Below are 17,473 nucleotides of genomic sequence, written 5' to 3' on the forward strand. Positions count from 1 at the left end.
CCTCTTTCTCCCTTTTAATACATATACTAGAGGACCTGTGCTGCATTCCCTATAAACAGGTCAGATAACTCGTCCTGATATCCCTATCGTAGTCATATTGTTTTCCTGCCCTTTTCAATAGTTTTAAGAATTGTCAATAAGAAGCGTGTTATGGTATGCCGCAGTTCGTAGTCAGAATTCATCCATTCTGACGTCATCATGCCGCCTGTTTGGTTAAAATCTATGCATATATTCACTTTTTATCCTGCAGTTCTTGATGTAAAGCTCGGTATTGTGTCGTAGAAGGCTACTATATAGAACGGTTGTCTCGTGAGCTCATAGGTTAGTCTCGGAGGAGCATTTCTTGCTAGGCAGAAAACTTTATTTTAGGATATATGGCCTTAATTCTTTCTAATGCGGCTAGCTCATTCTTTGATAGGTGTTCTCAGATAACGTCTAAGCCGTATGTCATGATGGGGTCCGTTTGTACAGTAGACTATTTCTCTTACGGCATATAGCCTAAGTTGTTTGGAACACTCTGCCATCTGTCGAATATATTTGGAAACTGAGAAAGGTTAGAAAATTAAAGAGTATCTAGAATGGAATAGTATTCTTCCGTGATCATAGGAAGTGTATAATCTCTAGCTTGACAGCTAGTAATCAAACATGGTTGCATACAATCAATCAATACTGATCTGCATTTAGGGCAGTCGCCCAGGTGGCAGATTCCATATCTGTTCTTTTTCTAGCCTTTTCTTAAATGATTTCAATGACATTGGAAATTTATTGAACACCTCCCTAACTCCCTTCCTATAAATGAATATTTGCCACAATTTGTCCTCTCGTATTCCAACTTTATCTTCATATTGTGATCCTTCCTACTTTTAAAGACGCCACTCAAACTTATTCGTCTACTAATGTCATTCCACGCCATTTCTCCGCTGACAGCTCGGAACATACCACTTAGTCGAGCAGCTCTTCTCCTTTCTCCCAGTTCTTCCCAGCCCAAACTTTGCAATATTTTTGTAACGCTACTCTTTTGTCAGAAAACACCCAGAACAAATCGAGCTGCTTTTCTTTGGATTTTTTCCAGTTCTTGAATCAAGTAGTCCTAGTGAGGGTCCCATACACTGGTACCATACTCTAGTTGGGGTCTTATCAGAGACTTATAAGCCCTCTCCTTTACATCCTTACTACAACCCCTAAACACCCTCATAACCATGTGCAGAGATCTGTATCCTTTATTTACAATCCCATTTTTGTAATTACCCCAATGAAGATCTTTCCTTATATCAACACCTAGGTACTTATAATGATCCCCAAAAGCAACTTTCACCCCATCAACGCAGTAATTAAAACTAAGAGGACTTTTGCTATTTGTGAAACTCACAACCTGACTTTTAACCCCGTTTATCATCATACCATTGCCTACTGTCCATCTCACTACATTATCGAGGTCATTTTGCACTTGCTCACAATCTTGTAACTTATTTGTTACTCTATAGAGAATAACATCATCCGCAAAAAGCCTTACCTCAGATTCCACTCCTTATTAAGGGTGAAAACCATGTATCAGAATATGAATGAAAGTGTTAGTCGCTTAGCAATCTGCTAATTACAGAAAGTATTGCGGGTAAGGTAAGCAATCGCCTGCAATTATTCGAGCAATCATTTAATGACTTGATTTTATGATTACTCAAAGTTGGCTGAACTTAGAGGCCTATCCATGTCTCCTGATGCACTGGATGGTAATTTCGGAAATAATAAAACAAAAATGAAGCAAATAGGTTCAGTATAACGAACAGATGGAGTTGCCAAAGCTGTGTTAAATAAACTCTTGATAGATTCTGTGCAAATACCAGCATTTAAAGTATATAGATATTAACTTGTTATTCTAAGCACCGTTGTGTTTATCTGAAAATTTGATGTTATTGCTTCGCCTCACATCTCTTTTATAAACTCCGTTCAAAGATCTTGTTTCTTTCCCCGGGATAAGGTTTATCAGGAGATAGGACTTTTAAAGTAATATAGTTGCTTCCCTTCATATTAAACTTCCATGTAATGACCATATTTCTTTTCCCAGGAGAAAGTTTATCAAGAGATAATATATACGTTGGGAGATGATGACCTTACCATGGAGAACTTGCGTGATCTGAAGTACGTGGACCAGGTGATGTCGGAAAGTCAGAGACTGTACCCCACAGTCGCTGCATTAAGTCGAGATCTCCATAAAGATATTAACATCAGTGAGTATGTCTATCTTAATCCTACTTCCATCAGCTTGAAGAGAATTTGCCAAAGGATTATTGTTAACTGTCAGTGAAGACTGCAAACTTTTAACCATCAAAGGATTTCTTTCCACACTGAATAATGGTATCATCATCATCATCATTTATGATCTTGTCACTGATACCATTCTTCTCTTTTTTTACTGTTCTCTTTATTTCTTGATAATTCTAACATCCGGTGACCTCGAGTGTTTATTACAGGTTACAAGTACACTCAATATCAGCGATTCTTCACCATCTCACAAAAGTAAACCTCTTTACACACTCTCAGTCTTTCTCTCTCGTCGCCTTTACAGCGTCTCGGGCTGATGGCGACCTTTTCCCTGTTACTCTACAGTTGCCACACCAGACCGCACATGACACACTACTGTCCACAGTTGCCACACCGGCTACCCAACTAAAGAATCTTCAACAATCGGCCATCCTACCCAGGTATTGTCCTGTTAACGTTTATTATGCCCCCAGCCATCAGGTTGTTTGCGCACTCGTTTTTCATTAAACTTCACTTTCCTTTCATATATTTGTACTCAGTTTAACCTCAGATCTTGATTTTCTGACTCAGCACCACAATCACTTGTTACATACTGCACCCTTCCGCATATGAGTGCAATACGAATCATCCAACTCGTTACCTTCGCCTCGCCATAAATTTAATGCACTGACATGTCGATTTGTAAAAAAGAATTGTCATTGTGTTTAATTTATATATTTCAACTTACATGCGTCATTAGGCAAAAACCTGAACTATGACTAATGGTCTGTGAAATGTATCTAGTAATTTAGTGGAGGCTCTGGTAGGAATTAAATTTGCTTTTACAAACACTATAAGTCCAACATTAAACATTACCTTTAATGTCTATTGTCATCTCACGCCAACTTAATCTTTTGTTAAAATTCTTCTTTTTTCTTACGCACTTTTATTAGCAACTCAGACGGTTATCGAAACTTTTCGCTCTCAAAGATTAATGCTCTTATAAGTCACTCCCCAAATCACGGAAACCGCCTGAAATGCAGCCATGCCAGTTGCTGCGCTGTTAGATTAATATCTCACTTTAACGACGATAATTTGGCAATTGCTTATCCCCATCATCTTGTTCATAGAATCTCAGAATAGGAAGTATAATTACATTCATTCTCTCTCCCAAACCATTCGCCTGAAGATGTATGGTTGAAATTGAGAATGACGTATTGCGCGATTTTCTAGGAGCTACCAAAAATGCTGTAAAAGCCACCCTTCGTCTAAAATTATTCGTTCAATACCAAACTCAACACAAATTCCTCTAGGGATTCCGTCGTCGTACGGGCCTCTGCATTTCGAATGGATTTCAACTTTGTAAACCTACGGTTGTAAGGTTGTCCATAATCACCAAAATGTATTGTTTCCATTTAGTAGTAATAACAAAAGGCCCCAAGTGATGTACTATTATTAACTCAATGGGACGTCTGCCTGGCAACATTGGATGCAATCCTCCTTTTCTCGGATCTTGTCTTAGCCAAAATGCATTCCAAACAGTTACGAATATGTAGGCCTACTCTGATGTAATTTCTTATGTCGGGAAAATATCAACGTTGAATCGTCCTTCTAATCGTATTTTTGAAGTCAAAATGGTGAAAGAAGTTATGAAACTGCAATACCATGGCTGATTTCATACTTATAGGAATTACATACAATTCTTCAAGTTATCTCTCTTCATCTGTTTATAAAGTAATCAATCCCTTGCCCTTAACACATAATACTTCACTTTTGATCTCTCTTGTGGACCTTCTTTTGATGTCTTCTGTAGTATTTTAATATTTTCTGCTAGGACTGGGCCAGTTCTCTGAAATAATAATGTCTCATTGTCTTTGCTCTGAGTTTTAATGACTGTAAACCTTTATCCTTGTTATTCATATCGATAACTGGAGCTCTTGAAAGGTCCTCAACGTGTTCATTCTTTCTACTGTGCGGCTCTGTGGATAAATGGTTAGCATTCTGACCTTTGGCCAAAGGGTCCCCAGATTCGATTCCCGGCAGGGTCGGGGATTTTAACTTTCATTGGTTAATTCCCCTGCCGTCCAGGCTGGAAGTTTGTGCATTTTAAAAAGTAAGAATTCATCTCAGGTAGGGCCTGCCGGGCTGAGTTGCTCAGACGACTGAGGTGCTGGCCTTCTGACCCCGAATAGGCAGGTTCGATCCTGACTCAATCCGGTGTATTTGAAGGTGTTCAAATACGTCAGCCTCGTGTCGGTAGATTTACTGGCACGTAAAAGCACTCCGGCGACACAATATTCCGACACCTTGGCGTCTCCGAAAACCGTAAATGTAGTATGGGGGACGTAAAGCCAATGACGTTATTATTATTAGGTAGGGCCCTATCTTCACAGAACTGCAGGTCGCCGATATTGCTTTAGCTGGAACGCCTTTCACCAGACCTCTCCGAAAGACACGCGCCGTTATTATTATTATTATTATTATTATTATTATTATTATTATTATTATTATTATTATTATTATTAATAATAATAATAATATTATTGTCTATGCATTATCTCAAGAGTATGCTCAGATAACTCACTCATCTACCTTACCATTTGTGCTTGGGTTGCTTCTCACGCATTTATATTGACAGTCAGTGGCAATTGTGAAGTTAACGCCAGGAAGTGACGTAATATCCTAATTTACTAACAGTGTAAATAATTTTCAGGAGATCATCTTCATTATCACTATATAAAAGAATATTTGCTAATTCTATGCTTGAAACATCTGTATGGAGTTCTGTTGCTGAAGCCAAATGTTAAAAATTGGTGTTTTCACCAAATGTAACTGATTTATTCAAAGATTTTACTCTGGAGCAGGGCCCAAGCAAGAGCATTCTTTTTGTTACTGGTCCCAAGCAAACTTAATTCCTTCCCTCAACAGATGTGTTAAAGGCAAAGCTAATTTGACAAAGTTACGGATAAACTGCCTGAGAAAGCCCACCAACCCCAAAAATTGTTGAATTCAGTGTTCGTCGGTTGGTTTGAGAAAAAAATCGATAGCTTTAATTTTTCGCTCTCCTGGTTTTATCTCCCCCTCTCCTAGAGTGTATCCCAAATAATAAATTTTTGCCATTCCAGAAACAAACCAGGTACCACTTACAATAGATTAACGGTAAAGTATTCTCAATAAACCTTAATTATTATAGAAATCTTCCTCGAGAACAGATGAGATTTTCTTCTGAAGACGCGGAGCAAAGTTTATGTAAGTAAGTAAATGCCTTTATTTTTCTCAGATCTACAGCATTGAAGCCTTATTGACCTACTAAGGAGAAAAATAATAATGCCCAACCTAGGCAGCTTAATCTAACATACACATATAATAATTCCTGTAAAATAAACATATCTGACACCAAAGCAAGGAACAAAAAACCATATTGATATAAATAATAATAATAATCAAATGGCAACGAGGCAGAATGGTCTGTTGTCCCTAGTATCAGACAGTATGGCAGTATGGCAATGAAAAACTAACTGGTAACATATTGCTATGTAGAGTACGATGTTGTGTCAGATTTGCATCTGCACTTTAAACGAAGAGTATATCACTTCCGGCCGGGTTCGCACTCAGCATATTCTATCTTTCTTGAACACTGACCTCTCTGGTTTTCTACTTAAGTTGCAAACCTGGCTTCGTATTTCCTCCACTGTAGTGCCGGTGTGCAATTTTTCACCTTACGTTTCATTACTGTTGACCACTATTTGAACTCTATTGTCTCACTATATTTATTATCTTTAGAATCCAGACAAATCACCACCTTAACTGAAACCATAATCACTCACCACTAACTTGGACCCTCAACTCATATACCAACCATCTCTACATATTAGCTTTATCCTTAACACCTATCCAATTTACAATCACTCTCTTCCTCATTCACTGCACACTTTACCGCCTACGAATTTAACTATTTAATCACTCTTGTCATAGTTACGAATAACACACAAACTCCGCTATTCTCATGTGCACATCAATTTACTTTCTACTGCAAATTGCCTTTTTTTCTTCTTGTCACTATGCCTTCGTCCAATTTGTTCTTCTTACCCCATATCTCCCTTCGGCTCAAACTTCTCCCTTTTGTCAGAATACCTCTTGCTTCTTCTTCCTGCCTCCCAGCCGTGTTTTCACTTCCTTTGTGTGCTCTTGTCACATCTTGTGTTTCCGCCCCCACAGTCACTTCCTGTATCTTCTTTTCTTCTCTCCCACAGGCCTTCGTCCTCAGCTCCTTAATTAATGCCCTGGTCTCGCTGGTTTCCTTCATTATTTCCCTTCTCACCTCAACTGTTACCTCTCTGACTCCTTCTTCGATCGATTTGTAAATATCATTCACGTCTTCTTCTGTCAAGTTAATTTCTTCTTGCTGCGAGCTTGGATCCAGTGTCTTATTTTCTTTGGTTCTTTCTTTATCTCCAGGTCCGTCTTCACCCACTTTACTGTCTCTGACTTGCCTTTCTTCCACTCTCTTCCCCACTACCCCCTTCGTTCTTCCTATTCCCTTCCATTTCCTGTAATTTCTTCGCTGTCCACACTCTGATCCATAGTCCATTGGATACTACTAGTTGTTGACCCTTAATGTAGGCTCTTAACCCTTGTATTTTAGCCCTGACTAAATGTTTTTTCAGGGTGTTTATATTCTTTACCCCTTCTCTTCCCATGTGTCTTTTAATCCAAATTTTTGTGCTACGTATATTATCTGCGCCTCTTATCACTACTTCCGCCATCAGGGTGGAAAACAACTTCAGTTTTATCGGCCTATCACCCCGTTTTTACCTATCCTTTCCACATCATCAATATCATCTTCACTAAAATTAATTTTCATCTTCTGAATAACTTCCACAACTTTGTAGGTTGTCAGCACTTTGTCTTCCCCTTTGTCTTCCGGCACTCCATATATAAATAAGCATTTCTTCCTGCCTTCTCGGTTGCTGTCTTCAATTTCTGCTTTCAGCTTCACCACCTCTTCCTCCATCTCCTTTATTTTTGCCTTTAATGGTATCATTTCTCTCTCGCTGTTTTCCACTTTGTTCATTGTCTCGTCTGTTTTTCCCTGTATCCAACGCCTCATATGTTCAAATTCCTTCATTTGTTCTTTAATCATATTTTTAATCCGCTCAAACGGACATACTTCTTCCACCACTTCTTTCACCACTCTTCTTATGACCTCGACGTCTTCCCAGTTCATGTTGCCACTGGAAGTCGGGCCGGGGTTCACCTCCACACCTCCTATGGCTAACAGTACCATAATCACCGCTGCCACCAGTATCATCTCGCCCATCATTCTTGTTTCCACTTTACCTCCTTTATTTCTAACTGTTTCCTTTTTCGATCTCCCCTGCCATCTTCCAATAGCTGCACGATATTGATCCACACCAATCATCTTCCTCTTCCCTCCCGTCTTACTTTTCCACTCACCGGTCACACTCCACACCGGCTCTACCGGCAACTCGCTCAGCACGTCCGTCACCGAACGCTGACTAGGTTAGACTGTGAGCAAAGTTTATGAATCGTTACCTTTTTTGACACGGCAAAAGGTCAAAGCTTTATCATCATGTCTATTATTACTAGCCCTGAAGGCAACGATCTAAATAGCATTTAGTTGCGTATGATGTCAATCCTGCATTTGTGAACGCCTCTAAAATCTCAATTAGATTAATCATTATGTCCGCCCCATATTAATGCATGAATACAAATATCATCAAAGAAATGAAAAACAATACCTTTCTTATGAGCAGGTCCTAAAATTGTATCCATTATCTTAGCGAAAATCATAGCAGCATTAATTAATCCGAACATAGTCTCTGAAATTGTTCTGTTGATCTTCTGTTATAAAACCTGCCTAGTCTATGATTCCGTAAGTGGTATCTGCAAATAACCTTGCAATAAGTCTAAAACTAATAAAATATTTAGCTGTGGAAATTTTCTCCAACAATTTATCAAAATCAGGAAATGGATAGTTTACAGTTTGAGTGTGTTTTGTTCAAACTGCGGTAATCAATTACCATCCTTGCTGAGCCATCTTCCTTCCGTACAACGAACGCTGGACTCGCGTGTTATCATTCCGTTCGAGTCATTAATCCTGTCTTCTTATACCCTTCAATTTTATAATTTAATTTATGCGGTTTCTTGTTGACTGATTTGGATACTTCTAAAACATCGATATCCATCCCAGTCGCAATCGCTTTTCCTAATGCAAATTTTTCTCCCTTAACCTTTCTGTTATTTTGTCGTTACTGAGTTACCAATACTGATCTCTGATTCAAACAGAGAACCTGCTCTAACCTCAAGATTTGGAATGCTTCTAATTCAATATACCGTACTCCGTCATTCTGAACAGTTAACAAAAGATCTGTTAATTCATCAATAAGCCTAGCCCCATCTGTTTTACGTCCATGTTTTCCGAACACTTTGGTTTAACAGCGCTCGTCTCACCCTAATCTGTACGACTTGAATATATTTCTGAAATTTTCATTACATTGCCCACACGTTCATATATCGAATCGCTTGACTCTGTAAATATTCTTCCCAAGATAACCATCGTTATCTGAGCGTGATCTGGTAAAATATGGAACGTCAGTTTGCTAGAAATGAAATTTTCGAAAAACAACAGCTCACTTACACTTTCAGGTGATTTAACCTTCTTAACTACCCGGATTTGGATTACTAGTGAATCCCTCAGTAAGGCCTGTAATTGTCGTTATAGTATTTATGGAAACTCTCATATCAGTAAATGCCGTTTCTTTTTTGTCCCCGGTATAAATCACTCTCACAAATTTTTCATCTACATTTATTATTGTAAATCTTCCTGCAACAGCTGCAGGTGGCCGAAGGACAAAGGGTACATGAAAAGCAATCTATATATATAAATGTCATTGTATGTATCTATGTATGTATTAGGTAGGTGGATCTAAAGGTTCGTTGCACTAACGCGCCACAGCAGCGCGCTGTGTGTCGCAAATGTGGGCACAGCGGAGAAAGGGGCAGACACTGCCCACACGTCTGTTAGGCAGGTCGCTGTGGTATCTTTTATAGTATTGTGTGAATAGCGGCCAAATGCAATGGCGCGTCAACTGGACCATCACTCCAAATATGAGGTGCGTGCGACAATCCGATTCCTATGGGCCAAAAGGAAGAATTGCACGGACATTCATCGTGAAATTAGTGCTGTGTATGGGGAGCGGGCAATTTCCCAGCAAGGTATTGTAAAGTCGTGTCAGCAATTCGAAGCCGGACGCACGAATATCACGGGAAACCATCGCGAAGGCAGGCCCGCAACGTCCAGGACCCGTGCAAAGGTCAACAGTGTGAATGCGATCATTAGACAGAACCGGCGCATTAAACTGAGAGAAATCGCGACGCAGCTGAACATGTCGTATGGCAGTGTGTTCGCCATCAATGGAATGGGTTCACCCCTCATCACCACAACGGAAGAAGGCTAAGGTTCAACCTTCAGCCGGTAAGGTTATGGCGACAGTGTTCTTTGACATGGAGGGTTTGCTGCACGTGGGATTCATGCCGAAAGGAACGACGATCAACGCGGCGTCGTATTGTCAAACGTTGCACCGGTTGCGTAAAGCGATTAAAGAGAAGCGCCGGGGGAAATTGAGCGCCGGTGTGATTTTGTTGCACGATAACGCAACACCTCACAAGGCCCGCCAAACGAGAGAACTGCTGCAGCGTTTCAAGTGGGAGGTCTGGCAACATCCACCCTACAGTCCCGACCTAGCGCCATGTGACTTTCATCTGTTCGGTAAGCTCAAAACGGAGCTCGGTGGTCGACGTTTCCAGACCGATGAGGAGGTGAAGGCCGCTGTCTCCGAGTGGTTGCAGAACGCTGGAGGAAATTTCTATGCATCCGGCATCGACAAGTTGGTTGTGCGTTCGCAGAAATGTTTGAAGCCTCTTGGAAACTATGTGGAAAAGTGACGTTACAGTGTGTGGCGTTATAGTCGTGTTGCTGTTATATAGGTGGTGTAATAAATGGCCATAACTTGGAAGTGAAACTTATTTTTTGATCTGCCCTCGTACATCTCCTCCTAAACCACTGGAGCAATTTCAAGCAAACTTGGTAAACTTATGACTTTGTATCAGGAGACAAACCGCGTAGGGGTAAGACACCCCAATCACCCTTATGGGCGAAGGGCGAGGGGGTGACATATAAAAATAATCGAAAAAATGTCGAATCAATACTTTTCTGGGTCGCTGAGATGAATAGTGACATTCCGGGTGCTTATAAAGCCTTTGGGGTAGGGAGCGAGGGGGGAGTATTGGTGCGCATCTCGGAACAATTCCTCAAGATAAGTTCATTTTCCTTGGGGGAGACTTAAATGGACACGTCGGATCTCAACAGGATGGATATGGGCGATCTCATGGAGGATATGGTCTTGGCACGTGAAACGATGAGGGATGTCGTATATTTGATTGTGCAGAGGCTCAAGACCCAATTGTGACCAACACATATTTCAAGAAAAGGATAACACACCTAGCTACATATACCAGTGGAGGTCATGTTACTCAGATCGATTACTGGATGGTTCGACAACAAGATCTGAAGATGGTGATAGATACCAAAGTGAGCCCATATAACAGCATTGCCCCCAACACTACTTGCTTGTTCTCGATATTCGAAAATCTGTCAAACGTCCTATGACACCTAAAACTGGACCTGAGTGTATCAAGTGGTGGAAAATGAATGTCCACAAGAACGAAATGAAGACAGCTTTAACCAACGTCTTGGTGAAGCCTGACTAGTCACTTGAGAACATGTGGGAAGATGCTGCAAAACAGATTTATCAGGCAGCAACATTAACTCTGGGATAAACAAAACCTGGGCGAAAATACATTGATAAACGGACCTGGTGGTAGAATGATTAAGTCCAATTAGCTATCAAGGAGAAAAGGGTAGCCTTTAAGGCTTGGTGGAAGACACGCCTGGACACTGACCTTCAGAGATATAAATTGCTGAAATCAGCATCGAAAAGAGCAGTGGCTGCTGCAAAAGATCATTGTTACCAGGATCTGTATGACTAGGTTTACACACCAGCAGGAGAAAATAACGTTTATCGCCTTGCAAATTACCGCAACCGTTCAACTCAGGACATTGGATACATCATGCATATCAAGGGAGCTGACAACAAATTAGTATGAGACCAAGAAGCTATCCTTCAATGATGGTCAGACTATTTTGCAGATATCGACAACAAACAATTTGATCATCCACCGATTGCAGGCTCTGATCCCGTCCATGGACCTGTGCCTTTGATTATTGCAGAGGATGTAATGATTACCATAAAGATGATGAGGAATGGAAAAGCAACTGGCCCAGGTAACATACCAGCAGAAATCTGGAAAATTCTTGGCAAGCCCGCTGCAGAATTCCTTGCTACACTCTTCAACCATATCATCATCGAGAACAAACTTCCCCGTACTTGGACAACTAGCACGACAGTCCCAATCTGGAAGGGTAATGGAGATGTGAGCGACAGCTCAACATACCGCCCTATATGACTCCTCTGCCATACACTGAAGAATATTCGAACGAGTGCTGGACAACAGGCTCAGAAACATTGTCACAGTAACATCCAACCAGTGTGGATTTGTTAAAGGCTGCAGAACCATCGATGCCATCCATGCCACACGTCTATTGATGGAAAGACATGAGGATTGGCAGAAGAGTGTACACATGGCATTTCTGGACCTAGATAAAGCATTTGACCGAGACCCACATGACCTCATCTGGCGAGCTCTTCATAGTTATGAAGTCCCAGAAGCCTATGTAAGCTGGGACAAACTTATATATCACAATACAACTAGTGTGGTCCGGAGTCCAGCTGGAATCTCCCTGCCTTTTGATATCACCGTGGGTGTACATCAGGGCACAGTTCTATCACCATTATTATTTTTCCTCTGCTTGGGTACAGCAACGGCTGACATACAGACATCGGACCCCTGGACCCTTCTTTATGTGGATGTTGTGGTACTTGCCCAACAAACACGCCTTGGACTCCAACGCCAGGCATAAACTTGGAGCGACAAATTAGCTGAGAATGGTCTGCGCCTCAACATCAAAAAAACCGAATACCGAGAACGTGGCCCCAAACTAATGGGACCATAAGGATCAATAATCAAGACTTGCAGAAAACCATGCATTTTAAATACCTAGAGTCAGTTGTCATTTCGAACTGTGATGCCACTTTTGAGCGTGGGTAAATGCAGTTTGGCTCAAGTGCAGACAAATCACCAGAGTCCTCTGCGATAAAAAGATGCCTCACCATCTAAAGGCAAAAATTTACAAGATCGTGGTACGCCCAGCTGCTATTTATGGGACAAAATGTCATCTAATGGCAAAAAAGCATGAGCAGACTCTTCATACCGTGGAAATGAGGATGCTTCGATGGACTCTTGGACTGGCTCGATGTGACCACATAAGAAATGAAGATGTTCGACAAAGGCTTGGCGTCGCTCCAGTTGTGGAAGTGAGGGAAGTGCGTCTCCGCTGGCACGGTCACGTTATGAGAAGGCAGGATACCTCAATTGCTAAAACAGCTCTCCAAGCTGATCCTGGAGGAATACGACCACGTGGAAGGCCTTTAAAGCGGTGGACTGACAATATCAAGGCCGACATGCACGACGTTGGTTTAAAACCTCAAGATGTCAGCAATAGGACGAAATGGATGAGATGTAGCAAAACAGCGGACTCCATACTTTGGGATAAATGCTAGGAAAGAGAGAGATTGTGGTTTGATTTCTATAATGGTCCATAGTTACTACAATCTCTCCTCCAATAACTATTTGATAATTAAAAATCAGACTTGTCAGTACTTAAAGTTGTTTGATTATTTACTTTTTATCAATACATACACTGAACATGTCGAGGACCTTACTGTCCTCTTTCTGAGTGGTTTTTCTCCTCTCTTGGACATCTTTACTTATTTTTACACATCAAACACCAAAGTTCTAAACATATCTTAATAGAAATCTAATATGCGTCATAATTTAAATAAAATATATCCTAAATGTCATAAAAGAACACTAAAACTAAACTATTCTATTTACAATTTTCTTAAAATATCATCCTTGTCTGTTACCTAACAATGCAATTAATTTATTAAAATTACCATCTTATAAAATAAATTCTAACATCTTCCAATTCAAAGATCATGTCAGTTAAATTTTGCTGGTGTTTCCATCTGTCCTCAAAAATCCCTGGAGTCTCTTCACTCCACCTAAATTGAATATGTTGTTATCATACATAAGCATAATTGGCCTTGACCTTAGCGTCGGGTAACATGCCTGTCACCAGAACACCGATATCAGATTCACTATCTTTCTACTCTATTTGCAAAATGGACAACGATTATTTTGACTCAAATCTGAAATTCTGACATTTGTTCTATTTAAAATTCAGTGCATTGCCCTTGACCTCCGTTGGTTGTAATTAACTGGTGGGCATGATTTATGCTCGCGTACACTTTGTTGTCATAAATATCAAGCACAGCCATTTAGGAGATGTTGTTAAAAGCCATGTAGTTCCCGAAGAGAAATCCACTTTTTATAATTTGGGCAATTTTTATCAGTGAAAAGATGAGCTCCTTTGTATTGAACACAATAGGGAGTAATTAATTCTGACACTGACTAATATGATGAGGCCCCGAGCAACGGCTACTGCGTTCGGCCCTTCGGCATTGCAGGCTAGGGTGGTTAAATCTCAAACAATGTTCACATAATCGCACATACATCACAAATGGTTGCGCTGGGCATCTAGTTCCGAGTAATTGAATAATTGCTGACAGTTGTTGTACATGAAAGGCAAACTAACTGGAATAGGTCTTCCCTCCCCACGAATAATCTTACTGAAGAGCTTTATCCCAATCACCAGTAACAGGGATTGTCCAGTGGTGCAAATTAGTATACAGGTAGTACAAATGCATGTGATTTTGTGTGTGGGGGAAAAAGTTTATTTACTTATTTGGTATTGCAGGCATTTTTCCCGTATGGTTTACAATCAAAGCATATATTTTCATTTTATATTTAGCATTTTTACTTGAAAAAATACATATCTTTTACGTATGTGGAAATTGATATAAAGGCAGTTACGTATTTTTGTTAGAATGGTTAACAGTAACTATATCACAACTTTGACCTAGTACTTAGTTGAACCGCCATTGTTCTCAATAACTGCAAAAGTCCTCTTGGACATTGATTGTACAGGAGCAGTGATCATTTCTTCTGAGATTGAGGTCCACTCCATTCGAATTTCAGTTTTCAGCTCGGCCACAGTCACAAACTGCCGTCCATTGTGATAAACACATCTTGCCAGCATTCACCATAAATTCCCTACTGGATTTAAATCTGGACTTCTTGATGGCCAGTTCATAAGTATACTTTCTTTATCTTAAAACCACTTCTTTGTCTTGGCAGGCCTGTGAATCCCAGCATTATCTTGTTGGAAAATTATATTATTATCATCAAATCTCTCATAAATACAAACCAATTCGAATTCCAGCATTCATCTATAATCATCAGATTTAATTTCGGGGTACAGCCATGATATTTTAGAAGTGCCTTTAGCACAGAATGCTGCCTAGATCACAATGCTGCCACTGCCAAATCTACTCATCTTAACTTGTTCTTCTTTATGAAGATCATGCCAATAATGGTGAAAATCATCTGACCATCCAAATTAAACTGAATAATACTTTGTTCTATTCTAAGGTCTATGACATATGTTCTTCAGCAAACTTCAATCTAGCCTCCTTATGAGCATTGTTTAAAGGTGGCTTATGGAGCCGTTTCTTGAATGCAAGATTCTCGTATTCAGCCACGATTTGTTTAACGCGTCAGGAAATGACTAGTAACTGCAAATCAGCCATGATCTGGGAGGAACACAAGCTTTTGACTTTTGTTTTATGGAGAATCAAACGCTTTTTTAATGCTGACAAATTTCTTATCAGACCATATTTGCCGTTTTGCCCGTACTGTACACCCACTTTCACAAAATTATGAATGCAGTTTGGTGATTAATCTGAGAGAGGCTTATGACTGCTTTACGTGTGAACTGTATGATGTTTGCAGACACACCTCCAAGCTGTAACTGTTTTCATTTATAACTGATGCAAGTCAAACACTGGACCTGCCTTTATACGCGAACTTCCCACCCCTATGACCATAATTCTTCCCTTATTTATTCAACAACTAACACTAAAGGTAAAACGAGATTGTATTTTGTATTCTTTGATTGTAAACTGTGGGGGGGGGGGAATGCGTGCAGTACTAAATAAGTAAATAAACATTCCCCCCACACACACGCGCGCACAAAATGACGTGCCTTTATACCAATTTACATCACTGTATAATATTTCAGTTTCACTAAGTGTGGACTAAACATTTTTTATTAAACCTTGTCTTTGAATTACGCTAGACGGAATGTAAATTTCTACATTTTGTTTACGAAAAAATTCTGATTCTACTAGTTGATTTGCCACTGCTTCTGAGGTGGTTTCAAGTCAAGGCCTGTTTCGCTCTATGGTTTTTATGTCTTGGATGTTTTAACAACACGCGACCTGCTCATCATATAACATCCTAATGAGCGCCATTGCATGGAGACTACCCACGTCTTTGTTAATACTTTCGATTATATCAATGAAAGGGCCTTGATTGTTGTTACTGTGCCTATTTTTGCTGCTATTGCAAGTCACAACTCTTTGATTAATGTTCGGTTGATTTATAGTTAGGGATAAAGTATGTTTTCTCCTGTAACTGTACCATTCGTAGTATCAGTTGAACCGGAACTGTTTATGATACCAACAAGCATCTGAGACTCCTCTGTATGACTGAGTTCACTTCCACTAGGATGCTTTTTTTTTTCACTGGGGATTGAATTCACTTTAAAAGTCAAAGTGAGAATTACCTGGTTTGATGGCTGGCTGTGCTGAAACAGTGCATACAAATACTTGACCTCTTTGTAGTAATGAGGCAGTTGCTTCTTGCACCTCTGCTGAGTGGATGTTGACAAGTTGTTGTTGTGGAGCACTGAAATATCAGCAGTGTGTTGCCATAGCATGTTTGTAAGGCAACATTAATCACCTGACCCGTGTCTGGTGAGTCGTTCATGATGCACTCGAAAGATTACACTCAAACAAACGAAATTTTCAAACTGATATTACTCTTATTTGAAACAAGAGGAAAATAAAACAGTCAACTTAATAATGCTATTTGCTTTACCTCTCACTAACTACTCTTTTACGGTTTTCGGAGACGCCGAGGTGCCAGAATTTAGTCCCGCAGGAGTTCTTTTACGTGCCAGTAAATCTACCGACACGAGGCTGACGTACTTGAGCACCTTTAAATACCACCGGACTGAGCCAGGATCGAACCTGCCACGTTGGGGTCGCTGTTAACTTATTAGCAGCAGATAATTAAGTTCTAATAATACTGTACATAGATCTATTGTGCATATAAATATTGTACTAGTACCCTAGGGACTACAGTAGAGCACTCGATATAACACGACCTCGTCTCACAGTGAACTGTGTGTGAAAACCATCTTCAGGGCTGCTGATAATGGGGTTCAAACCCCGCTATCTCCCGAATGCAAGCTAACAGGAACGTGATACAAACCACGCAGACGTAATCAAGACGTAGCCTGAAACTTTATTGGACAAACTGCTGAGGTATCAAGCGTTGTCAGAAGAAAGAGAAAGAACATCTTGCTCAAGATTATTTTGGAAGAAATGGAAATCCCTCCTCTTCTGCTTGATTTAAATGGCTATCATAGGAGGTGCATGTTGTTGTTTGCTTGCTTCGATGCTAAAGGAAAACTGATAAATAAAGTTTTCATTTGGTATTAATATTTTAGGGATTTATATGTGTAAGATTAAACAGTAAGAAAAGATGAAAAGCAGCAAAGTTTCCTATTAATTTCACATTCCAAAAGTTCAAATTCCATTATGTATGGCCGAACTTCCCCACTGTACATGGATTATGACCTACTGTTTACGCAATTCTCCCAAAAAACATATAATCAGCAAGAAGATATTTGGTGCTTGTTTGCATTCTAACCCATTATTACACAAAAATTCCGATCCCTAGTTATGATTTTGCCATCTTCCATAACCCAGGTCTTCCTTCATGATTGGCCTGAAATTTTGCAGGAATTTGATATTTTATTTCACTTTAATTACATGTTTGTGTT

The 17,473-nt window shown here is 40.0% G+C and overlaps 1 protein-coding gene across 2 annotated transcripts in view; it reads left to right on the plus strand.

Annotated features, from left to right (window-relative positions):
- LOC136858377 (cytochrome P450 4C1) overlaps window positions 1-17,473 on the plus strand; it is a 246,140-nt gene that overhangs the window by 207,677 nt on the left and 20,990 nt on the right. For both annotated transcript variants that reach the window (XM_068228630.1, XM_067137879.2), the window contains exon 11: window positions 2,063-2,225. In XM_068228630.1, coding sequence (XP_068084731.1) covers window positions 2,063-2,225 — 163 coding nt within the window. The remainder of the gene's footprint in view (window positions 1-2,062; window positions 2,226-17,473) is intronic.

The sequence above is a fragment of the Anabrus simplex genome, chromosome 1, assembly GCF_040414725.1.
Source record: "Anabrus simplex isolate iqAnaSimp1 chromosome 1, ASM4041472v1, whole genome shotgun sequence".
In the NCBI taxonomy this organism is placed as follows: domain Eukaryota; kingdom Metazoa; phylum Arthropoda; class Insecta; order Orthoptera; family Tettigoniidae; genus Anabrus; species Anabrus simplex.